A 26,739-nucleotide genomic window follows, 5' to 3' on the forward strand; every position below is an offset into this window, starting at 1 on the left:
GGAAGTGACGGACGGCCGTGGGTGGCGGCGGAATGGCCGGAAATGGCCGAAAATGGCAAATCGGAAAACAAGCTCGTGGGAGCTGCTCCGGTGGTCGTTGGAGGCCGGAAATGGGTGGGTTAGGACGGCAAGGGACCGGTGATGAAGTGGTGAAGAAATGGTGGCCGGAGGTGGAGCGACGGCGGCGGATCGGAGTGAAATCCGTGCGCCCTTTGGAAGCTTTTTCCGGCCAAATGGCCGGCCGGTTGGGGGTGGGTTTTGGAGGGGTGGTGCACCGGAGGGAGAGGAAGAGAATGGGACCGGTGGGGGTCCGGTTGGTGGCCGGACGGCGGCGGTAGGGTAGAGAGAAGGTGGCGCCGGCGTGAGGGAGAGGGAGGAGAGAGAGAGAGCTCGGGGGGGTCCGAATCGGGGAGAGAGGAGAGAGAAAAAGAAAAAGAAGGAAAAAGGAAAAAGAAGGGAAAAAGAAAAAGGGAAAAAGAGAAAAAGGGAAAAAGATGTGAAAAGAGATGAGGTCCAATCCTCACTCCGGGAAAACGAAACAAACCGCCAAAAAGATTAAAACCACTAAACAACTTAAAGAAATAAAACACAACCTCAAATAAATTAAACTAAATTAAAACCCAATTTTAAAAACGCAAATACATTAAAATAAAATAACTAGTATATTAATTAAATAAAAACAAATACTTCAGCGAAAATACACTTAAAAGCGGGTCATCACATCCTCCCCTCCTTAAAAACAATTTCGTCCTCGAAATTGCAAATCAACCACCAACTTAAAGCAAGCCACATAAACGCTCAAAAACCAACCGAGATCAAAATTAAAATACATACCTTCATCATTCAAACAGATACGGGTACTGCTCCCTCATGTCCGCTGCTCGCTCCCAAGAGAAGTCTTGAGCTAACGGATCTCCCCAAGCCACTTTAACTAAAGGTATCGTCTTGGACCTCAACTGTTGCTCCTTCCAATCCAAAATCTGCGACGGAACAACTTCGTAAGTGAGATCCGGTTGCAACTGAATACCTGTTGGGTCAACGAAACGTGGCTCTTGCTGCCCAAAGCTCTTCTTCAGGGATGATACGTGGAAGACATCATGAACATCCCCAAAATAATCTGGCAAAGCAACTCTGTAGGCGACGAACCCTACTCTCTCCAGAATCTGAAAAGGGCCGACGTACCTCGGATCTAGTTTCCTCTTCTTACCAAAACGCTTAACACCTCTCATGGGAGAGACTTTAAGATAAACCCAATCACCAACTTCAAATGACAATTCTCTCCTCCTGGTATCAGCGTAGCTTTTCTGGCGACTCTGAGCTGCCGCCATTTTATCTCTAATGATCCGGACTTGGCTTTGCATTTCCTGAATTATTTCGGGTCCAATTACCCTACTCTCCCCAACTTCATCCCAACACAAGGGCGACCTACACTTTCTTCCATAAAGAGCTTCATAGGGAGCCATCTGAATGGTCGCATGGTAGCTGTTATTGTAGGCAAACTCAATGAGCGGCAAATGATTTTCCCAACTCCCTTGGAATTCCAGGGCACATGCTCGCAACATGTCTTCCAGGGTCTGTATGGTGCGCTCTGACTGGCCGTCTGTCTGCGGGTGATAAGCAGTGCTGAACTTCAACTTGGTACCCAAAGCTGCCTGCAAACTCTTCCAGAACTGCGATGTGAACCTCGGGTCCCGATCCGACACTATACTCTTTGGTATGCCGTATAGCCTCACTATCTCCTTGACATACAAACGGGTCAACTTACCCAAAGAGTCGGTGTTGTTAACAGGCAGAAAATGAGCACTCTTCGTTAACCGATCCACAATCACCCAAACAGAATTCTTCCCGCTAGGTGTTCTCGGCAAACCCACTACGAAGTCCATCGTGATATCATCCCATTTCCACTCAGGAATAGGGAGGGGTTGGAGCATACCTGCAGGTCTCTGATGCTCGGCCTTTACCTGACGACACGTGTGGCATTTCTCCACATATAAGGCAACGTCCTTCTTCATTCCATCCCACCAGTAAGTTTTCTTCAAGTCTCGATACATCTTTGTACTGCCGGGATGAACTGAATACGGGGCCGCATGAGCTTCTGCCATGATCCGTTCCTTGAAATCTGAGTCCTTTGGGATCACTCTGCGATCTCGGAACCGAAGTATCCCATCACTATCCATGCTATAGTGCAACGGCCCTCGAGATTTTCGGACTCTTTTCTTGATGTTCAGCAGCTTCGGATCCTTTCTTTGGAGAGCTTTCAATTCTTCAAAATCTGTTACTCGAACGTCAAGAACTGAAGACAGAATCTCTACTTGCTGCGAACTCTCTATAAGGAGCCTTCTCATCCCATAAAGTAACGAATCCATTTCCGACGGTTCAGCTTCATCTTCCAAATGAGACTTCCGGCTCAAAGCATCAGCAACTATATTAGCCTTCCCCGGGTGGTATTTGATCTCACACTGATAGTCACTGATTAGCTCCAGCCAACGCCTTTGCCTCATATTCAGATTTTTCTGGGAAAACAAATGCTTCAAGCTCTTATGATCAGTAAATACCTCACAAGCTTCCCCATACAAGAAATGCCGCCAGATCTTGAGTGCAAAAACAATCGCAGCCAATTCTAGATCGTGCGTCGGGTAATTCTTCTCATGGTCCTTTAGCTGACGAGATGCATAGGCTACAACCCGTCCTTCCTGCATAAGGACACAACCCAAACCAAACTTGGACGCATCACTGAAGACTACGAATGGCTTATGCGATTCTGGGAGTGCTAACACAGGTGCCGTTGTCAGCCTGTTCTTCAATTCCTGGAAGCTTCTCTCACACTTCTCCGACCACACAAATTCTGTATTCTTCCGAGTCAAAGCTGTGAGAGGTTCGGATAGGCGAGCAAAACCTTCAACAAATCTTCGGTAGTATCCGGCAAGCCCCAAGAAACTCCGGATCTCGCGCACTGTAGTCGGGCGTGGCCATGACAAAATGGCTTCTACCTTACTGGGATCAACTGCCACTCCGCCCTGGGAGATTACATGCCCAAGAAATTTAACTTCTTCCAACCAGAACTCACACTTGCTGAGCTTGGCGTACAACTGGTGCTCTCTCAATTTCTCAAGTACCAGACTAAGATGATACACATGCTCTTCAATATCTCGGGAATAAATCAGTATATCATCAATAAATACTACCACAAAGGAATCCAGGTAAGGTTGAAACACCCTATTCATCAAATCCATGAACGCTGCAGGGGCATTAGCTAACCCAAACGGCATCACCTTAAATTCATAGTGTCCATACCTCGACCTGAAGGCAGTTTTCGGCACATCCTGCTCTCTGATCCTCAGCTGGTAGTATCCCGACCTCAGATCAATCTTAGAGAACACGGCTGCTCCTTGGAGTTGGTCAAATAAATCATCTATCCGTGGGAGAGGATATTTATTTTTGATGGTCACTTTGTTCAACTCCCGATAGTCAATGCACATACGAAGGGTTCCATCTTTCTTTTTAACAAATAAAACTGGAGCACCCCACGGCGACGTACTAGGCTGAATAAATCCCTTCTCTACCAGTTCTTGCAACTGAGTCTTCAACTCTTTCAATTCAGCCGGTGCCATGCGATAAGGAGCTTTATGCACAGGAGCCGCTCCAGGTTCCAAATCTATGACAAACTCCATCTCTCGAACAGGGGGTAGTCCGGGCAAGTCATCCACAAATACGTCGGGGAACTCTTCCACAACTGGAATGTCTGCCAAGGACTTCTTCTCAGACGGCGTGGACACCATCTGAACCAAGAATGCATCCGCTCCCCATGCAATCTCTCTTCTTGCCTGTATCGCCGATATAATCATCGGCTTTTCTTTTAATCTACTCCCCGCGAATTCCAGACAATCACCATCCGGAAGCTGAAAGCTAATTGTCCGACTTCTGCAATTAATAGTCGCAGAATATTGGTAAAGCCAATCCATCCCGAGGATGATATCAAAACCCAACAGCTTGAATACCACCAGATCAGCATCCAAAAACCTTCCCTCAAAATTTAACGGGCATCCCAACGCAACCTTGGAACACCACACCATCTCGCCATCAGGTAGCGCCACTACCATAGCCTTCGGCAACGGTTCCGTGACCAAGTTACACACCCGAGCAAACGTGGAAGACACAAACGATCGTGAAGCACCGAAATCAAACAAAGTACAAGCATAAAACTCATACAAACGAACTCTTCCTGAACCAAACACACAACCCATGGAATCCAAAAAACACAACGAAGAAACCAAAAGCACCAAAAGCTAAATCCAACTTAAAAAAAATTAAATTAATCCATACCTGTGATTACTCCAGCATCATGGGTCGCTGGTGCCTCATCATCCACCTCTCCGGGTGTGACTGCATAAACTCGGGCTTGCACTGCTTGTCTCGGGTTGGTTCTTCCACCGTGTCTACCTCCACGGCTTCCTTGAACTCTGACAGGGCAATCCCGAGCAATATGTCCCACTTGGCCGCACCGATAACACTGGGGTTCGCTACTCGTGCGACACTCGCCCTCATGAGCTCTATTACAAGCTCCACAAACAGGCATACGTCCTCCCATGCGAACACTTGAGGTGGATGCTTGAGATCGAGTTCCGGTCCGTTGAACAAACTTCTGAGGCGAACCCGAGCTGCTTCCTTCACCAGAAAAACTCCGCCTCTTTTGCCCTGGAGGGGAGCCCATACACAGATTATTTTCCCGCTCTACAAGGGTGGCCACATCCACTAACTCCTGAAAAGTGGATATCCGAAGGCTGACCACCATACGGCGTATATCAGGGCGTAGCCCTTCCTGAAAACGATCTGCTCGCATCTCCTCAGTGGCAACAAGATGAGGAGCAAATCGCTCAAGTTCTATAAACCTCCGGGCGTATTGTTCCACTGTTGCGCCCCCTTGGACCAGATTGGAGAACTCTCTTGCCTTTTGCTTCCTTACTGATGCAGGAAAGAAGCGGTCATTGAATTCCTTCTTAAAACGCTGCCAGGTCACAGCAGCGAAAGATCCCAGTTCAGATTCCAACATCACCCTCCTGGTATCCCACCAATCAGAAGCGATACCTTGCAAGAGATAGCTGGCGTAGAGTACTTGTTGTGCCTCAGTGCACCCACACACCTCAAAAGTCTTCTCCAGATCTTTGATCCATTTTCCAGCCTGAAGTGGATCCTCATTCCCAGAGAAGTGTGGAGTCCTATGCGCCAAGAAGCGCTCATAGGTGCATCCGGCTTGCACCATGCTACTGGACCCTCCTTGATACATCCAAGGCCCTCCCTGATATGGCCAGGGACCTCCTGGTTGTGGCCAAGGTCCTTGTGGTGGCCAAAGCCCTGCCTGTTGAGACCTCGCACTCTGTTGCATAAACTCCGTCATCTGCCGAATTGCTTCGGCTATGGAGTCATCCCTGGAGGTATTATCCTGTGGTTCCTGAGTATTTTTCTTTGGTCTCCCTGGTCTCCCCATATCCTGTCACAACACTACTCTTGACTCTCCTTTAAGAAAACAAATAAAACCATCATAAAACCAACAAAACAAAAACGGCACTACGCAGCAAGAAATAAAAGAAACCAGCATGCCAAAACATGACTAAATAAATAAAAACAACCAAACAAGCTCACACAAATAAAACAAATGAAACAACTATACTTAACATAATTAAAACACAACTTTAAAAACATTCTGGTACTACCTACGGGACATGTGGTTTTACCCAGAGCCAAACCGCTCTGATACCACCTGTGACGCCCCCAAATCCCCACGCCCAAACACGGGGAAATTGAGACGTCCGGATGGTGACAACCCGGGTCACCATCCCCTCGACGGGTGCCGAGTGTGTGCAAGGCAACAGATGTGTACAGATAAACACGCAGCGGATAAAGAAGGTCATAACTAAGTACCAAAATTTCTTAACGTAATACAAGCTGTTTAAAACATACATAGATAAATATTACAAAACACGAATACAGTTTTAAACAAATATAAAGATAGCATCAGCAACCCGGCGGAGCCGCATCCTCGGGCTCAGCCTCCTCCTCTTCGTCCTCCAACTCTGCACCAAAAGCTACGGAACCACGAATGGTACCGCAGGTAAGTAAACCCAAACACTACCAGATAAAAACACATATAACTCAAACAAGATGCATGAAACATGCCCAATGCACAAAGCCCAAAAACACCAGTTTTCCACACACGCCAAAAACCCATTTGGCCCAAAAACATATCCTTTCCGAAAAACACGCCAAAAGCCACATTTGGCCGCCAAAAGTCCATTTGGCCCAATATCTCGCCGGAAGTCCATCCGGCCCAATATCTCGCCAGAAGTCCATCTGGCCCACGCCAAAAGTCCCATTTGGCCTCATAAACCATTATCCAATTTTAACCGTATACGCCATGACCTCCCCTAGGGGTCATCCGCACACCCTGGCTCCAGTGTCACACCGCAGAGTACCACCACGCATGTGACACCTAACGAGCGATGCCCAGTTCCGCGCCTCCCGCGCGTGCGTAGCCAAGCATCCTCTAGCCCTCGCCAGCGAAGGGCCACGGAGTCGGTGAGTAGGGCGATGCCCGGTTCCATGCCCGGCACGTTCGTAGCCAAGCATCCCCTAGCCCCGCTCCCGTCATCTCTCTCGACAACTAAGGGGACATCACTCAGTTTATTCCGCTCCCGAGTGACCAGAGGAGCTCCACCGAGATAATAACCCATCCCGGCTTGGGCTCGTGATACACACGCACCCGTAAAACTAGTCACGCCAATACACAGGCTTTTCACACAATCCCACACACACACGTGCATGCACCATGAAATGCCAAATCAATGCATAATAAAATAACCAACCAACATAAATCAATAAAACAGACAACTCCGTCCTCCATCCATCCGACCCCCGAAACTCCTCGGACTCAGTCCGGAATCAACAACCAACAACAGAAAATAAATGAATGAGCAATATATATTAAAATCTGAAAATAGGGTTTGGAAAATACTTACAGCGCTATATGGCAATTTTAGAAAACAAGCGGCGTTGCAAACGGCGGAAAAACAGCAACGTCACAGTGAAAATTCACTGTGGCCGTGGGTCTGAAAAACCCACTTTTGAACGGGGACAAACTAGGACACGGGATTGATAGGGAATGGTCTAGAGGTGGTTGTGAAGCTATTGGAAGTGACGGACGGCCGTGGGTGGCGGCGGAATGGCCGGAAATGGCCGAAAATGGCAAATCGGAAAACAAGCTCGTGGGAGCTGCTCCGGTGGTCGTTGGAGGCCGGAAATGGGTGGGTTAGGACGGCAAGGGACCGGTGATGAAGTGGTGAAGAAATGGTGGCCGGAGGTGGAGCGACGGCGGCGGATCGGAGTGAAATCCGTGCGCCCTTTGGAAGCTTTTTCCGGCCAAATGGCCGGCCGGTTGGGGGTGGGTTTTGGAGGGGTGGTGCACTGGAGGGAGAGGAAGAGAATGGGACCAGTGGGGGTCCGGTTGGTGGCCGGACGGCGGCGGTAGGGTAGAGAGAAGGTGGCACCGGCGTGAGGGAGAGGGAGGAGAGAGAGAGAGCTCGGGGGGGGGGTCCGAATCGGGGAGAGAGGAGAGAGAAAAAGAAAAAGAAGAAAAAGAAAAGAAGGAAAAAGGAAAAAGAAGGGAAAAAGAAAAAGGGAAAAAGAGAAAAAGGGAAAAAGATGTGAAAAGAGATGAGGTCCAATCCTCACTCCGGGAAAACGAAACAAACCGCCAAAAAGATTAAAACCACTAAACAACTTAAAGAAATAAAACACAACCTCAAATAAATTAAACTAAATTAAAACCCAATTTTAAAAACGCAAATACATTAAAATAAAATAACTAGTATATTAATTAAATAAAAACAAATACTTCAGCGAAAATACACTTAAAAGCGGGTCATCACAAGAAGAAAACCGATTTAGAAAATATTGTTGAAAACTTTACGAATGGAAATAGAAATTTTGAAAAACTTCTTGGTAGTCAAAGATGTGTTTTTGACAAGGCAGGTTTGGGATATATGCCAAAACAAAAATATAAACCTTATAAAAATTTCTTTGATAATCCTTCTACATCAAAAACCAATATTCAAAATTCTTTTCATAAAAATAATTTTGTCAAAAAAAGATATTATTATAATCATTCAAGTTCTTCATATATGTCACATGCTACTTGCAATTTCTGTAATAGAAATGGTCATAATTATCATACTTGTCCTATTAGAAGAAATCATACAATGACTATTAGGGCCATATGGGTACCTAAAAATCTTATTTTTTCTAATACTAATAAATAAATGACCCAAAGAACTTGGGTACCAAGAAAAATCATTTTAATTGTTTTTATAAGTATGCATGAAGTTATCCACAAGCAAAAACAAGTGATTTTTAGATAGTGGATGTTCAAGACACATGACGGGAGACAAGACTATATTCTTTGATCTTAGATCTAAAGAAGAAGGACACGTGACATTTGGAAACAACTCGAAAGGGAAGATCGTGTGAATAGGTAAAATTGGTAATGAATCTTCTCTCATAATTGAAGATATTCTACTTGTTGAAAATCTAAAACATAACCTTTTGAGCATAAGTCAATTATGTGATAAAGGATTTACAGTTACTTTCAAAATGGATAAGTGCATTATTTTGAATGATCATGATTGTAATATTTATTTTATTGCTTTTAGAAACAATAATGTTTATACAATCGATTTTGAAGAAATTACCTTACAAGATGCTATTTGCTTTTCAGCTCAAAATGAAACTAGTTGGTTATGGCATAGAAGATTAGGTCATGCCAACATGGAACTTATTTCCAAACTTTCAAAAAATGATCTTATGAGAGGTTTACCAAAAACAAATTTTCTTAAAGACAAAATTTGTTATGCATGTCAATTTGGTAAACAAACAAAAACTTCTTTTAAAACTAAGAAACATATTTCCACTACTAGACCATTGCAACTGATACACATGAATCTTTTTGGACCAAATAGAGTTGCAAGTCTAGGAGGAAAATATTATGCATTTGTTATTGTTGATGATTTCTCTAGATATACTTGGGTCATCGTTTTTTCTCATAAAGATGAGGCACATAATGCCTTTACCAAGTTATGCAAAAGAATTCAAAATGAAAAGGGCTATACTATTTTAAGTATCCGAAATGATAGGGGAAAAGAGTTTGTTAATAAAAATATTGAAACATTTTGTGATGAAAATGGTTTTGTGCATAATTTTTCTGCTCCCCGAACTCCTCAACAAAATGAGGTAGTAGAGAGGAAAAATAAATCTCTTCAAGAGATGGCAAGAACAATGCTCAATGTGAACAACTTGCCTAGTTATTTTTTGGTCGAAGCAGTAAGTACTGCATGTTATGTTATAAATAGAGTTATGCTAAGGTCTAAATTAGATAAAACCTCCTATGAGCTTTGGAATGAGAAAAAGCCCAACAGTGGTTACTTTCATGTATTTGGATGTAAATGTTTTATTTTGAATGACAGGGATAATTTAGGCAAGTTTGATGCAAAATCTGATGAAGGTATCTTTCTCGGGTATTCTACTAATAGTAAACCTTATAGAGTATTCAATAAAAAGACTTTGACTGTACAAGAATCTATGCATGTAGTATTTGATGAATCTAATTCTCCACTCTCTAAGAAATCTATTGATGAAGAAACAGGAGGTATAAATAACACGGAAAGTCTCAATCTCAACAAAGAGAAAACAATAGGGGAAGTTCAACATGGAGCCATCAGGAAAGATCATCGAAATTTAATACAAGATACAACCAAACAGTGGAAATTTGTGAAAGATCATCCAGTGAAACAAATTTTGGGAAAACCTTCATAAGGTGTAAGTACTCGATCATCTCTTAGAAATATTTGCAATCATACTGCTTTTCTATCTCAAATTGAACCCAAAAATATTGATGACGCATTTCTTGATGAATCTTGGATTCTAGCTATGCAAGAAGAGTTGAATCAATTTGAAAGAAATGATGTTTGGACACTTGTTCCTAGACCCAAAAATCATACTATTATTGGAACAAAATGAGTTTTTAGAAACAAGAAATATGAGTCCGGAGTCATTACTAGAAATAAGGCTCGACTTGTAGCCCAAGGTTTTAATCAAGAAGAAGGAATCGATTATGATGAAACATATGCATCTGTCGCAAGATTAGAAGCTATTCGAATGCTACTTGTATATGCTTGTTATAAAGATTTCAAACTTTTTTAAAGGGATGTTAAAAGTGCTTTCTTAAATGGTTTTATAAATGAAGAGGTATATGTTGAGCAACCTCCAGGTTTTGAAAATCATATTTCCCCAAATCATGTTTTCAAACTCACAAAAGCACTATATGGACTTAAACAAGCTCCTAGAGCTTGGTAGTAGAGACTCAGTAGTTTTTTGATTGAAAAAGGTTTTTCAAGAGGAAAAATCGATACAAGTCTTTTCATTAAATATGAAAATGATGATATTCTTTTGATTCAGATTTATGTTGATGATATAATATTCGGTGCTACTAATGAAAATATGTGTCAAGTTTTTGCTAAGACTATGCAGGAAGAATTTGAGATGAGTATGATGGGAGAACTTACATTCTTTCTCGGATTGCAAATTAAGCAAGCAAAAAGTGAGACATTCATCAATCAATCAAAATATATTAAGGAATTATTGAAGAAGTTTGGGATGGAAAATGCTAAAGAAATTGGAACACCAATGAGCCCATCAACTAAACTTGATAAAGATGAATCCGGTAAGCCAGTTGACTCGAAAATATATCGAGGTATAATTGGTAGCTTATTATATTTAACAGCCAGTAGACCAGATATTATGTTTAGTGTGTGCTTATGTGCACGCTTTCAATCATCTCCAAAAGAATCACATTTAATTGCAGTTAAGCGCATTCTTAGATATTTTAGTGGTATAATTAACCTAGGGTTATGGTACCCTAAGCACACATCTTTCGATCTAATCAGTTACATAGATGCAGATTATGCTGGCTGTAAAATAGATCGAAAAAGCACTAGTGGAGCATGTCTTTTTTTTTAGGTCATGCACTAGTTTCCTGGTTTAGTAAAAAACAAAATTCTATTGCACTATCTACTGCTGAGGCAGAATATGTTGCTGCGGGTAGTTGTTGTGCTCAAGTTCTCTACATGAAGCAATAACTTGAAGATTTTAAACTCATGTATAATCACATTCCATTCAAATGTGATAATACAAGTGCTATAAATCTTTCGAAGAACCCAATACAACATTCTAGAACTAAGCATATTGAAATAAGATATCATTTTCTTCGAGATCATGTGCAAAAAGGCAATATAGTACTAGAATTCACAAACGCACACGATCAGTTAGCAGATATTTTCACAAAGCTTTTGCTAGAAGATAGATTATGTATGATCAGAAGATAAATAGGTATGATGCATACTATGAATATCTCTTAAAAGATAAACTAGAGTCAATAAAAATAGAGATAGATTTTTTAAATACATTTACATAAACTTGAGATTTTTAGCCTCATGTTTGAGACGCTCATTCTCTTCATACAATATCATGTCATTCTTATCCATGGGAGCCGGCAAGCGAAATGAAGAATCTAATAAAGATTTCAACTGTTTGTTCTTCTGCCGAATGATTCCTTCCCTTGTGTGAAACTCTTGAACAATTTGTTGAAATCTAACAATTTGTTCTTTGAGCTTTTCAACTTCATGATTCTTGGCTTGTAGCCGCTGAGAAAAAGCAACAATAGAAGAAGAGTAGCGAGTTCCAAGACTCACCAAGTCATAAATAGCATCAGAATCTGACTTATTAGTCAGATTATTATTTTCCTGCTGCAATATGGCACCAATGGCAGCTGCAGAAAGGACGGGAGGTTGAGATGCAGAATGCCTCATGGATGGATCTAGAGAAATGTTAGAAGAATGAGCCATTGAGAAAAGAATAGAAGGCTTAAAACGAGAATGTTGAAGGAATGCAGATGAGCTATAGAGATGAGAAGAAAACTTGATGCGGATTGGATGAATTTCAGGACTGATTTTATAGAGATAGCATAAAGAATAAGACAAACTATTGTCTCTTCAAATCTTATTTAGTCAAAAGAAATACAAGATATGCTGGACACACATTGTCAAAAGTTTTCTTACTAAGCCAGCGAGATTAACAGTAGATTATCCCTATTTTTCTAGTAAACGATGAACCTCTGCTGTTATCTGCCGATGTTGACCTTGTATCTGAACCCTTTCTCGTTCCAGCTCCTCTATTCGTGGTTGCAGATCATGAGCATACCAATCTGCAAATTTTTTCAACTCTTGGTTTTCTTACTTTAGCCTTTGATTCTCACTATCCTTGTTAGCAAGCTTCTGTCGTAACTCAAATATTTGCATGTTAAGATGATCAATCTCACTCACCCTCGCCATTAACCTCCAAAACATGATCGTAACAGACGCAGCATATTGACTACTGAGCATTCTTGATTCTGCAATAATCTCAGAATCAGCCTTACTAGAAAAATGGTTCTCTGCTCCTATCATGGTATTGACGGCCTTAGGAGAGAAGATTGATGATTGATGCGTCAAGGGTTCTTGATTCAAGTCTGGAATATTAGTGGAAGAGAATTGCTCAGCCATTCTATCGTTGTGGAAAAACAGAACTCAGGTCAAGAAGCGATGTATTTTTTTGGCATCCGATAGATGAAAATGATCATTTTTTTATAGAAACTCAGAGCCTTCAATCACGTTTGTCAACAACATCAGGCAATTGTTTAAATCTTCAGCCGCACTAAATTCATAGAGTTAGGCCTCGAGATTTTGCAGCATTTGTCAGGTCACGGACGGCTCCTTTTTCAACTATCTATAGTGACTATTAAACGTATCGTTTTCTTCAGTCCATTTACTTGCTGCTGATCCTTTTTAATGATGCCAAAAGGGGGAGAAGTTTTAGACTAGAACATTGACATTGTTTAAATTGTTAAACTTGTTATATATGCTTAGAATTATATTTATACTTTTGCTTGAAAAACTAACGCACATTTTCAGGGGGAGCTTAAGTATCAATACAGGCTTCAGGTTCTATCAAGTATTCGTAATTATCAAAAAGGGGGAGATTGTTGAATCCAAAGTTTCAAGTTTTGTGTAATTATATATCTACACATGAATTTTGATGATAACAAATGAATTCAAAGAATAAAGAAGTCTCAAGCTCAAGTTGTCTATACAATGGAGTCAAGCACATCAAAGAAACAAGCATGAGCAAGAATGGAACAAGTTCACATTAAAGTTATATAGTAATGTTGTAAATCTCTTCAAAATTCAAAATTAGAATTAATGCTCAAAATTAATATTTTATCATAAAGCATTAAAATACATTTTCCACATGTGCATGAATATTTTTAAAAATTAAATTTGAAAATTTTGAAAGATGATCGATTGTCATCTTTTACATGTGCATGCCTTGATTAAAGGGTTGAACTTTAAAAATATTAAAGATGATTGATTGTGATCTTTCACATGTGCATGTTTTGTTTGAATATTTTCAAAAGTGACTGATGCTTTTTTAGACTTATACAAAAGGTAGATGATTTTGTTTGAATTTTTTGAAAAAGAAAGTGTGCTCCTTTTGTCATATGCAAAAAGTAAAAGATTAGGTTTGAATTTTTTGAAAAGGAAAGTGTGCTTTTGTCATATGCCAAAAGTAAAAGATTAGGTTTGATTTTTTTTGAAAAAGTGAATGATGTTGTCTTTGACATGTGAATCTTTTTAAATTTGAATATGAAGTCTCATATGCCTATTAATAGATCATTTGAGAGCTTCACATTTACAACATCCAGAGCATACAACATTCATTCAAAGCTTTCATTCTCTCTTCTCTAAGTATTGAGCCTTAATCCTTATTCATTTTGAGAGATATAGTTTACGCTGTATTGTTCTTATTTCACTCATTGAGGATTGTTTTCTGATAACCTACCCACTATCAGCTCTTGTATCAGAAAAAGGGTGTGTATAACCCTTGTGCGTGTAGAAAGTATTCTACACGGGGAATAGTTGAATCACCACGTGTAAGGTGATTGCAAGTGTAGAGGGTGTTCTATACGGATCCTTTGTAACAGTGTTGTTCAAAGGTGTAATAGATTTCTATCTCCACCTGAATGAGGTTGAATAGTAAATTTGGGAATCCTCAAGGGGTAGCTTGAGGCGAGGACATAGGCAGTGGGGCCGAACCTCGTTAACATACTGAGTTTGCTTCTCTCTTACCCTTACTCTTTATATTTATTGTTATTTCATATTTTGTTTATATTTTAAATTATATATTTTTTTTATAATTGTTATTTTTTTAATACAACTCAATTCACCCCCCCTCTTGTGTTAGTCATTTGGGCAACAATTGGTATCAGAGCTAAGAGCTCTATTATAAGATTAACTATCTTTTGAGTTAAGATCTTATGGCTAACATTGCAGCTTCATTTGGTGAAGGTCAATCTAGTAGTCGGCCTCCACTCTTTTGTGGAGACAATTACTCATTCTGGAAAGTTAGAATGAGAATATTTCTTCAGGCTCAAGGTCGAGAAATCTGGAAACGCATTGTAAATGGATCTTATATTCCAACAAAAGTAGTTGATAGAGTAAAGGTCAAAAAGGAAGAAGAAGAGTTTGATCGTGAAGACGATAGACTTTATACTTTGAACTTAACTGCTATGAATTTATTATTTAATGCTCTCAGTGGAAATGAGTTTAATAGAATAATGACTTGCGCTACGACAAAAGAAATTTGGGATAACTTAGAAGTTACTTATGAAGGAACTTCGCAAGTCAAGGAATCAAAAATTTATATTCTTACTCATGAATATGAAATGTTTAAGATGAATGATGATGAATCTATTTCTAGTATGCACACTCGTTTTACTAACATCATAAACAGCTTGACAGCTCTTGGCAAAGTTTATTCTAAGGTGGTGATAGTAAGAAAAATTATCAACTCTCTACCAAAACGCTGGGAATCAAAAGTGACAGCGATTCTTGAAGTTAGAGACCTCAAGAAGCTCGAAGTGAATGAACTCATCGGGTCACTTATCACCCATGAGTACACATTGAAAAGAGGAGAAGAATAAGGAAAGCCAAAGAAGAGCTTGGCACTTAAAGTTGTTCCTTATGAAAGTGAAAGTGATGAAGATGAGAAAAATGACGACAAAAATGAAGAAGTTGCGATGATAATAAGAAGAATTCAGAAGTTCTTAAAGAAAAATAAAACTCCTCCGAGGAAATCATTCAAAAAGTTTTCCAAGAAAGATTCAGGTAAAAATGACACTTTAATTTGTTATAAATGCAATAAACCTGGTCATATCAAGTCAGATTGTCCTCTGCTAAAGAAAGATCGAAATAAGGGCAAGAAAGTAATGAAAGCTACATGGGATGATGATTCAAGTAGCTCAGATAGTGAAGCAAGCAATGGAGAATCAGCAAATCTTTGTCTTATGGCTAAAGATGACATTGAGGTAACAAATCTTGGTAATATCAAAGATCTTTCATATGAAGAATTGCAAAATGTTTTAGAAGAGGAGGGACGTGAAGGCTGTGATGGAGGGACGTGGAGGCACCTTTTGGCGTGCTCTGTTTATGGGTAGCAAGAACAGAGGTGCAACCTGCAAGTGTTTATCGTGCGTGGAGCTGGACAGTTGGCTTCGTGCGGTGGACGAACTCGGATTAGGCTTCCGAGAATGTGGAGGATGTGCAATTTCCAACGGCGGCAGCGTTAGTGCGTGCAGGGATAACGCCGTAGAGTCTCTAGATGGCCTACGAAAATGCACTATTGCTTGGATCTTCAACATATGTGGGAGAGAGAGAAGAAAGGAATCGACGATATTAAGGATTCATGTGCGGCAACGCTAATTGAGAGAGTTTTACATGCATAAAACGAGATATATATATATATATATATATATATAGGTGGTTGAAGCCTTAGGAAAAGAAGGAGAAAGAAATGTGCTTGGGAGATGTGCATGGGCGGAAGATACCACGTGCTCGGCAATGGAAACTGGTCCCTGGCTTCATGGGCTTGGGTTTGAGCGTTGTTTGGGCTCTGATTCCACCTCTAAAAGAAAATATCTTATTGTACCACGAATTTGTTTTCCAATCTAAAATAAATTCTATCTAATGCAAAAATATTCGCTGATTTTAACTCACTTAGTAAGCTTAATAAAAAAATAAAGTCCATATCCGCCAAAACAAAATATTTGGGCCCGTAGTCCATAAAAAAATACTCATTAAATTTCAATTGGGCTTGTTGCTGGACCTGTATGTTACACTCTTTGATGGGAGCTCCTCTGTGACAATAGAGAGATGAGAGAAAAGGACAGAGAGGAAAGAAAGTTTCTACTCAGTTCTAGAATGAAATACACTGATTACCATTTGGGCACCTATACCCTCACGCAAAACTACGGAAAGTAAGTAAAGGCGGCCCTCAAGTCCACTTAAGCCACTAAACATAAAAGGAAATGCGAACAATTGGGTGTTTATAATTGGGCCTAAACACGGTCTATCCTATTTTAGGAAATGCAACAAACGAAATAACAAGGTCTCTAATCTCTCGAGCCCATAGAAGTCAGTGGGCCAGCCCAGCCTCAATCAACTCCAGCACTTCAGGTTGAAGTACTCAAGTTTGCATGCATCGAAGATTCCTTCTGTCTCGAACCCCATTTCCTTTTCCTCACAAATCCTAGATCTAGGGTTGCAATAAGAAATCATTAACTTTTTTTAAGGGTTTGAAAGAACAATTAAAACTGAACTGATCATATGGTTGGGAATAAATAAATACAAACCGCAATCTCTAACTTAGTCTTTAAGGATTTGGAAAGAAAATTAATCATTAATTTTGAGGTAGATGTCTGAAGTACAAAGATCTATTCCTTAATTCTAGCCCGAGTCGTCCTTTTACTGCTTTTCCTCGATCCATTAATGTTTTCCGGCTTGATGAATATACACTAGTACATCAGTTTGCAAATTCTAGTTTCGTATTATACCAACAACCCTAAGTTAAACTCTATAGCTAGCCAGGATAGCTAGCTATTGTTATCGTTCGGAAACTGACTAATTCGATTATAAATACATGCATATTGCTTATGCTAATTATATTGATAAGGAAAGATATCAAAAAGATAGAACAAGTCCAAAACATGGAAGTCCAAGAAGATGGAGACCATTTCATAAGCTCGCAGTTGGCTGGTTTGGCTAGCGCCCAAATGGCTCTAAGAGCTGCAATTGAGCTGAAAGTGTTCAGTATAATCGCAGATGCAGGGCCTGATGCTCATCTTTCTGCAGCAGAGATAACTTCAAAGATCCCAACAAAAGATCCAAGTTCTGCAGCATGCACTTTGGAGAGGATGCTAAGAGTTCTTGGTGCAAACTCCATCTTATCAATAGCTCGAAAGCCATTAGGAAATAATGGAGAACACGGACGCCATGAATGGACCTATGGCCTGACAAAGAAAAGCCGATGCTTAGTGAGTAGCAGTACCACCGACGAGGCAACTTTCTCAACTTCCTTCATCTTATTTGCTACTGAAAGGGAGGTGCTGGAGAGCCAACGTACGATCAAGGATGCGGTGCTTGATCCTGGAAGCTCGCCATTCTACAAGGCCTATGGGGTGAACTTTTATGACTACATGGGAGAGAAGCCAAGACTGAGACAATTGTTCAATGAGTTTTTGGAAGTTATCTCTAAATTAATTTTTGAGGATATGTTTAAGTTTTACGGCGGCTTCAAAGATTTGAAGGAGTTGATGGACGTGGGGGGCGGCATTGGAACCACTCTTGCAAAGATAACCTCTATGTATTCACACGTTCGTGGATTGAACTTTGATCTGCCTGATGTAATTGCTGCTGCTCCCAACCTCCCAGGTTAGGCCTTTTGAGTTCTTCTTACAAGCTGGTTTGTAAATACGTCACTTATTGCGGGACTCATTATCAGTTACTAAAAGGGAAAAAATGCTATATATATTTAGCTTGGTTGATGGGGAGCATGTACGTACGCGTTGTGTGTCAGTAAGCGAATTTCAAACAGATTTTTTTCTTGAACCAAAATACATAGGACTTGCGAAAGATATACGACATCATGTCGAAGTCCTCTATAATTTATGGGTAATGATACAAATATTTTAGAATAATTCTACATATAACCGTGAAGTTTCTAAACGTCGCGTAATCGCTTTAAAAAAAGTGAGATCCATAATTAAAAATTTTATTTTTTCATGAGAGTCTCATATTTTTTTTTTCACTTTTTTCTAAGTGATTATGTGGCGATTACACAATTCACAGTTACAAATATATTTTCTCAATATTTTGTAGAGTTTTGCTATATACAAGCACAATCGCGTACTAATCTGTGTACTAATACTGATTCATTCATACTTAAAATTTAAATTAATACTGTTTTCAATAAAATCTACTTTTTGACCAATCACATCACATTGGTACACTGATTAGTACACAATTATGTTTGCAACTATATTTTTCTTATTTTGTATCAGTAGGGACAAAGAAACAATTAGCTCCTTCTCTCTAATTTCATATAAGTACGTAGGTGAGAACATGTATACTAGTCAATCTAAATATACATGAGAATTTTCTAATTAATACATAACCATGGTACTCATGTCTAATACAATTTTCTATGATATGATACCAAGTATCAATTATTCATCGCGTGCCAGTTATTTGGTATGTTAATTTCTCGTTCAAAAGATCTAGCTAGCTAGCTAGTCACAACAATATTCACAGTTAATCATGTCTAGTACTTCTTACGTAAGTACGTACGATAATCAACTCGAAATATTATTCATTTAATTGTCTGCAGGTGTAAAGCATGTGGCTGGAGATATGTTCAAATCAATCCCAAATGCCCAAACAATTTTATTGAAGGTTTCCTTCTCATTCTCCTATGAATTCTTTTTCTTTTTAGGTATCCTTTTATTCATGAATTCTGGGGGCCATATGGTAATTAATTCAAATTAGAGGGCAAGGGATCAAGTATGCATGATGTCTTGGGAACTTGTAGTATGGTCTTTGAAACTGGAAGAATTAATAACGAAAACTATGGATCCCAAATCTGCAATTGAGATACAAAAATCATGTATATATAAATGAATAAATAAATAGGGAAAATGCATGAAATATGAGTATATATATACTTACGTACGTGATCATAATATGAAGTATATATAAATACTTCCCGATAATAATGCAAGATTGCAAAAATTTGTGCATTTTGATTTCTACGTAAGCAGTGGATACTCCACAACTGGGATGATGAGCATTGCAAGAAGTTGTTGATAAATTGCTGGGAAGCATTACCAAGAGATGGAAAGGTGATAATCGTGGAAATGGCAATCTGTGAAGCATTGGGAAACAATCTCGAGGCAACGGACGTTCTTATTCAAGACTACTTTATGATGCTCCTAATGAATGGAGGTAAAGAGCGAACACTGGCAGAATTCGAGGATCTGGGAAAAGCTGTAGGGTTTACTAAAATTAAGATCTTCCCAATGCCTCGTTGGTCAATTCATGTTATAGAGTTTCATAAGTAATTAAGAGTACTCGTGTGTGAGTTTCAATCTGCCAGAATAAAACGAAATGGTTGAGAATAAAATTTAAAGCAATTGGAGAGCAAACAAAAACAAAAGGAAGACCTATTGTACCTTAATTTCGTGCTTTAATTTCTGTATAATAAAAATATAACTTTCCATTGCTTTGTATGTTTCTCCTTAGTTTAATTTATAACATATTTCTCTTTTGTTTTATATTAAATTTCTGTATAAGATGTCGATCGATCCATCTAGAATAATGAGACATCACTCAAGATATGTTTACGATAGTATAGGTAGGCTTAATGTTGCCCACAACATATTTGAAAAAGAAAAATGATTTAGTCATAAAGAAATTTTACAAAAATAAACTCATAAACTGAGATATCTTGATATGATAAGATTGTAAAGCTACTTATATTACAAAGTATATCTAAAGTATTATATGAAGCCATGTTAGTTTGTAAGTGTACTTTTTGTGAGATCTCTTTATGACTGTAATACTTTTCTTTACAAATTTATTGTCAATCATCTCGTTTTATTGCCAATGAGATCATGTAGATTGCAACGTAAACATGAGATACTTGATACTCTCATTTCCTTTTTCCTTTCTTTTTTTGGGCTTCAACAGTAAGGAAACTGTACAAATTAGTTATATGTATTGTAACACCCTACTTCCCACAGTTATATGCTACAATACATATAAATTACTACTAATCTTGATTTAAAAATAAGCGCCATGTACAAAGATTTTATAAATAAAATTATTCTTTATAAAATATTGAGACCATAAGAGAGAGAGAGAGAGAGAGAGAGAGAGAGAGAGAGAGAGAGCGTGGAAGCATTTATTAAAATTTATTGAAATTTGTGCTATAAAAATCATAACTTAAAATCTCTGTTCATAATCTAAGCCACTTTCACGCCTCCCTAGACCAAGTTTAGTCCTGTAGCTCTGCTTTCATAAATATTCTGATATGTGGTGGTTTAAAAACATAAAATAACTAAAATGAGTAGAAAACTTAGTAGCACTCATCATAACATAAACATACTTAATATAAGTTTTTTCATAAAATATTTTATGCTGAGAATTAAAATCACGACTATAAATAAATATGCTGATGACATGCATGACTTGAAAATATTTTTAGTATATTGGTTGATCTGAATTATCTGACTTGTTTGATTAACCAACACACTTAACCCTATGTGCAAGGTTGTGCACTGGTCCCACATCTTGTGGCCACAAGGGTAACCACTGATATGATTTAATAAAATACTATGGTGGACCACGCTTGTGATGACCCGTTTTTACGTGTCTTTTCACTGAATGGTTGTTTTTAATTTAATTAATATAGTGGTTTATTTATATTAAATTATTGTGTTTTAAATTGGTTTTTCATTTATTTGATGTAGTGTTTAATTTATTTAGTTGTTTTACGGTTTTTAAAATCGTTTTCGGCGGATCTGTTTTGGTTTCTAAAGTGAGGACTGGACCTCATTTCTTTTCCATCATCTTTTCTTTTTCTCTTTTCTTTTTTTTCTCTTCTTTCTATTTTTCTTCTTTTTTTTTCTTTTTGTTTTTCATTTTTTTCTCTCCTCCCCGGTTCTCTCTCCCGTGCGACACACTCTCTCTCCTCTCCCTCACACCGTTCCGTCTAGCCACCCAGGACTGCCGCTCGCCGGTGCCGTGAGCCACACCACCACCACCGTTTTCTTCCCCTCCCTCCGGTGAACCACCCCACCAACTTTCATCCCCAACCGTACCGCCGTTTAGCCGAAAAACCACCATCAAGCTGCACGGTTTTAGCTCCGATTTGCCGCCGTCACTCCACCTTCGGCCACCGCCTCTTCACCACTTCATCACCGACTCCTTGCCGTCCTAACCCACCCATTTCCGGCCTCATTCCGTCACCGGAGCAGCTCCCACGAGCTAGCTTTCCGATTTGGGTATTTTGGCCTTCCTCCGTCATTTTCGCCGCCACCCACGGCCAAAATCTACTTCCACTAGCTTCATAAACATCCTTAGGCTATTCCCTATCAATCCCGAGTTTTGGTTTGTCCCCATTCAAAAGTGGATATTTTACAACGTACGGCCACAGTGAAATTTCACTGTTACGTTGCTTTTCTTCCGCCGTTTGCAACGCTGCAAGCTTTCGAAAAATACCATATAGCACTGTAAGTATTTTTCAAACCTTACTTTTAGATTTAAATATATTTTTCTCATTCAATAAATATTTATATGCTGGTTAGTTGATTCAGGACTGAGTCCGAGGAGTTCGGGGGTCGGATGGTTTGAGGACGGAGTGCTTGGTTATGTTTGTTTGTGATTTGGTTGGTTATTCGTGCCATGAGATGTGCGTTGCATATTGCATATTTGTGTATTTTATTTTAATCGAGAAAATCCCGTTTTATTGGCATAAATGGATTTTGGGTGCGTGTGTCTCACGAGCCCATGCCGGGATGGTTTATTATCTCGGTGGAGTTCCTCTGGTCACTCAGGAGTGGATAATACTGAGTGACATCTCCTGAGTTGTCGCAGGTCGACGACCGGATCGAACGATACGGTAACGCTGTCGTGTCGACTTCGTGATCCCTAGAGTGGCGGGGACTAGAGGATGGCCTAGCCAGGTATGCGCAGAGCGCGAGTCTGGGCATCACTCATTTAGGTGTCACATGCGTAGTCGTTACCTGCGGTGTGGCACAGAGCCATGGTGTGCGGATGATCCTTAGAGGAGATCATGGTGCATGCATAATTGGATGGTTTTTATGGTTTTCGGATACGGGCCATTTTCTGGGAAAATGGCAAGGTTTGGTTTTGTGACTTTTGATCCATTTTTTGGGAAAATGGTGGTTTGAGCCATTATCTGGGATAATGGCGAGGTTTGATTTTAAGCGATATGTTTTTTTGGGCCAAATGGATTTTTGGCGTGCGTGGAAAAATATGGTTTTACGAGACATGTGCGTTGGTTTTCCTTTCATGCATATTGTTTGAGTTTTATATGTTTTTATCTAGTGGTGTTTGGATTTTACTTACCTGCGGCACCATTTTTGATTCCGTAGATTTTGATTCAAAGTTCGAGGAGGAGGAGGAGGAGGAGGCTGAGCCCGAGGATGCGGCTGAGCCCTTGGCTTTGAAATAATAATTGTGTTTTGTAATATTTTAATATGTATGTTTTGATCAGTTTTACATTAAACTAAGAAAAATTCTGATACTTAGTTATATGACTTGCTATCTGCTGCATGTTTATTCGTGCACAATTGTTGCTTATACACACACTTGGCACACATCGATAGGGTGGTAACCCGTAATGTTGTCATCCAGACATCTCGATTTTCCCGTGTTCGTGCGTGGGGATTTGGGGGCGTCACAGGTGGTATCAGAGCAGTTTGGCTCTAGGTAAAGCCACATGTCCCGTAAGTAGTACCAGAATGTTTTTTTAAGTTGTGTTTTAAAAATTATGTTAAGTAAAGTTGCTATTTGATTTGTTTTATTTGTTTTATTTGTTTTATTTGTTTGACCTTGTTTGCTTGTTTTTATTTATTTAGTTATAATTTTGCAAGCTGGTTTCTTTTTGTTTCTTGTTATGTGGTGTTGGTTTTTGGGTTTTATTTTTTTTTTTGTTGTTGTTGGTTTTATTTGTTTTTGTTTTCTTAAAGGGGGTCAAAGGTTGTGGTGGTAGGAAAAATGGTGAGACCGAGGAAATCTACTAAAAGGCCTCAGGACGATACGTCGAGGGATGACTCCATAGCCCAAGCAATACGGCAGATGACGGAGTTCATCCAGCAGAATTTTAGGCCACAGTAGGCAGGGCCTTGGCCACAACAAGGGGGTCCTTGGCCACAACAAGGAGGGCTTTGGCCACAACCAGGAGGTCCTTGGCCACATCAGGGAGGTCCTTGGCTATACCCAGGAGGGCCTAGTAGCATGGTCCAAGCCGGATGCACCTATGAGCGCTTTCTGGCAATAGGACTCCACACTTCACTGGAGAAGAGGATCCACTTCAAGCTGGAAAGTGGATCAAGGACTTGGAAAGAACTTTTGAGGTGTGTGGTTGCACCGAGACGCAACAAGTACTCTACGCCAGCTATCTGTTGTAAGGCACCGCTTTTGATTGGTGGGATACCAAGAGGGTAATGCTGGAATCAGAATTGGGATCTTTCGCCACTATGACCTGGCAGCGCTTCAAGAAAAAGTTTAATGATTGCTTCTTTCCCGCTTCTGTAAGGAAGCAAAAGGCAAGAGAGTTCTCAAATTTGATCCAATGGAGCACGACAGTGGAACAGTACGCCCGAAGATTTATAGAACTTGGGCGATTTGCTCCCCACCTCATCGCCACTGAGGAAATGCGAGCTGAGCTTTTTTAGGAGGGACTACGCCCTGATATATGCCGTATGGTGGTCAGTCACCGGATATCCACTTTTCAGGACTTAGTGGATGTGGCCACCCTTATAGAGCGAGAGAATAATTTGAGTATGGGCTCCCCTTCGGGACATAAGAGGCGGAGTTTTTCTGGTGAAGGAAGCAGCTCGGGTTCACCTCAGAAATTTTTTCAGCGGACCGAAACTCGACCGCAAGCATCCTCAGGTGTTCGCATGGGAGGACGTGTGCCAGTTTGCAGAGTTTGTAATAGAGCCCATGTGGGTGAGTGCCCTTCTGGTGGGGCTCAATCCAATAATTGTGGCTAGTAGGGTCACTTTGCCCGTGAGTGTCCAAGACCAGTTCAAGGAAGCCGTGAAGGTAGACGCGGTGGAAAAACAAATCCAAGACAAGCAGTGCAAGCCCAGGTTTATGCTGTCACACCCGGAGATGTGGATGATGAGGCACTAGCGACCTATGATGCTGGAGTAATTACAGGTATGGATTTAATTTAATTTTATGTTGGATTTGATTTTTGGTGTGCTTTGATTTCTTTGTGCTTTTGGATTTCATGGGTTTATGTGTTTGGTTCAGGGAGAGTCCGTTTATATGAGTTTTATGCTTGCACTTTGTTTGATTCTGGTGCCTAAATCTTCTATGTACATGGAAACAAAAACAGAATTAAAATTTCCTGTTCATTTCTATAGCAATGTGATAGACATCTATTGTTATAGATAGATATTCTACAATATCATAATAAAGGGCATAAAAGTAATATGATAAATTAGAGTACAGCTTCTTCTACAATTCAGCAAAGCCGACGAAGGAAGGAAAAGTTTGGGTGGCGTCAGAAGCCTACCCAACGAACACAAAGGATGCGGACCCACGCAGGAAGAAGTGATGGTAGCTGATATATAAAAATAGAGCATACAAAGATTTCTTCCGGTTGGTAGCTGCGTACGAGAGAGAAAGAAAGATGAAAGAGAGAATGCTTTGGGTGGCCTAAACATACCCAATGAAGGAAGAAGAAGCAGCGGCACCGCGCGACGAAGGTTGAGTTTATGGGACTCCAAAACTCGGCTAAGAAAGGCGAACCACAGTTTTGAGATCAACGGAGGCCGAGCTCAATGTGAAGGCTGTGATGGAGGAACGTGGAGACACCTTTTGGCATGCTCTATTTTTGGGCAGCAAGAACAGAGGTGCAACCTGCAAGTGTTTGTGGTGCGTGGAGCTGGACAGTGGGCTTCGTGCGGTGGACGAACTCGGGTTATGCTTCCGAGAATGTGGAGGATGTGCAGTTTCCAACGGCGGCAGCGTTAGTGCGTGCAGGGATAACGCCGTAGAGTCTCTAGATGGCCTACGAAATAGAACTATTGCTTGGTTCTTCAACGTATGTGGGAGAGAGAGAAAAGAAAGGAATCGACGATATTAAGGATTCATGTGCGGCAATGCTAATTGAGAGAGTTTTACATGCATAAAATGAGATATATATATAATATATATATATATATATAGGTGGTTGAAGCCTTAGGAAAAGAAGGAGAAAGAAACGTGTAGAAGAAGCTGTAGTCATTAACTCATTCACAGTTCTCAAATCTTTACTACGACTAAAGTCGAGGTCAAATTCATCTTAATTATAAATTAATTAGGTAAAAAATATGATATACTAATGTAGGTAAAAAAATGAACTATCAAAGTAAACTCACCAGCACATGAGTCCGAATGTGTTCCTTAATCTCATTCGGCACATCTTGCCAAGAGCGCACATAAAATAGAGCATAAGCTCGGACTACTGTATTAATATAGGAAGAAAGCGCTACTGCACTATCATCTACTCCTCCAGTGGAATTATCAGGAATTGTGACTTTTAGTTTGTCATGCCTTTAGTTTTTCTCAAGTGAGATGCCGCGTGTATAGCCACAACCGCGACGAGCGGATGCATCAACTAATATAGATAATGTGTATAATTTTTATACTTACATAGTTATTGAGACAAAAATATTAACTATATAAATAATTATCAATGACATTTCCTTACTAGTAGGTGTCGACTGGGCATCATTCTCTGTAGTGTTAACGTCATCTTGAGGAACGGACTCTTCAGGTAAGGAGTCCTCAATGGGTTCGGGACTTGGACTTGGTGGAGGAGGCACATTTCTTCTTTGTCTTTTTGGAAGCATACTTGAAATTGATTATATATACCAAAAAGATTTAATTAGATGAAATTAATTATTATTATAAAATTCTATACTCATATATGAATAATGTTTTTAGTATTTTTATTCTTCATCTTCGGTTGTATTTCCCGTGCTTGTTTTAGAATCTCTCTCTATAACATCTTCATCATCATCATCAACCTCTTCTTCGTCCTCGTTATCCACTTCCCCTCCAGATTCTTCTTTGTCTTCTTCTTCTGATTCTTCTTCTTCTTTCTCACTTTCTTAAATTGAATGATCATTTAATATAGACGAATCGAGATGGATGAGTGGGACATCATCTCTATATAAGGGGAGCAACTCGAGTGCACTGAGGTCAACAAATAAGTTAATACCCCCTCCATCTTCCTGCTAAGCCTCTATATTCAGAGTGTCATCTTCATCTCCACTAGTATCTTAATCTGCATTCATTCCTACTTCATATATATTTTGAGAGACAAATTTTTGTACGACTTGCCAATTTATCTCTCCACTATCCTCATCAGCACTTTTCATTAGATCAATCAAGTAATAGATTTGAGTAGCTTGACAAGCCAATATGAATGGATCATCTTCGTACCATTTATATACAGTATTGA

The 26,739-nt window shown here is 39.9% G+C and overlaps 1 protein-coding gene across 1 annotated transcript; it reads left to right on the forward strand.

Moving 5' to 3' along the window:
* The first annotated feature begins 17,131 nt into the window (after positions 1-17,131).
* LOC122278857 ((S)-scoulerine 9-O-methyltransferase-like) lies at positions 17,132-19,759 on the forward strand. Its single transcript, XM_043089064.1, has 3 exons — positions 17,132-17,906; positions 18,862-18,926; positions 19,292-19,759. Exons 1-3 carry the CDS (start codon positions 17,183-17,185, stop codon positions 19,589-19,591), a joined length of 1,089 nt encoding a protein of 362 aa, XP_042944998.1. The 5' UTR covers positions 17,132-17,182; the 3' UTR covers positions 19,592-19,759.
* The last annotated feature ends 6,980 nt before the right edge of the window (positions 19,760-26,739 follow it).

The sequence above is a fragment of the Carya illinoinensis genome, chromosome 10 (genome assembly GCF_018687715.1).
Source record: "Carya illinoinensis cultivar Pawnee chromosome 10, C.illinoinensisPawnee_v1, whole genome shotgun sequence".
NCBI lineage: Eukaryota > Viridiplantae > Streptophyta > Magnoliopsida > Fagales > Juglandaceae > Carya > Carya illinoinensis.

Bases quoted from the DNA above. Each gene is read 5' to 3' on its own strand.
- LOC122278857 (XM_043089064.1), top strand. From the start codon at position 17,183: ATGGAAGTCCAAGAAGATGGAGACCATTTCATAAGCTCGCAGTTGGCT. The intron at 17,907-18,861 runs GTTAGGCCTTTT...AATTGTCTGCAG, and splicing joins TGCTGCTCCCAACCTCCCAG to GTGTAAAGCATGTGGCTGGA. The intron at 18,927-19,291 runs GTTTCCTTCTCA...CTACGTAAGCAG, and splicing joins CCCAAACAATTTTATTGAAG to TGGATACTCCACAACTGGGA.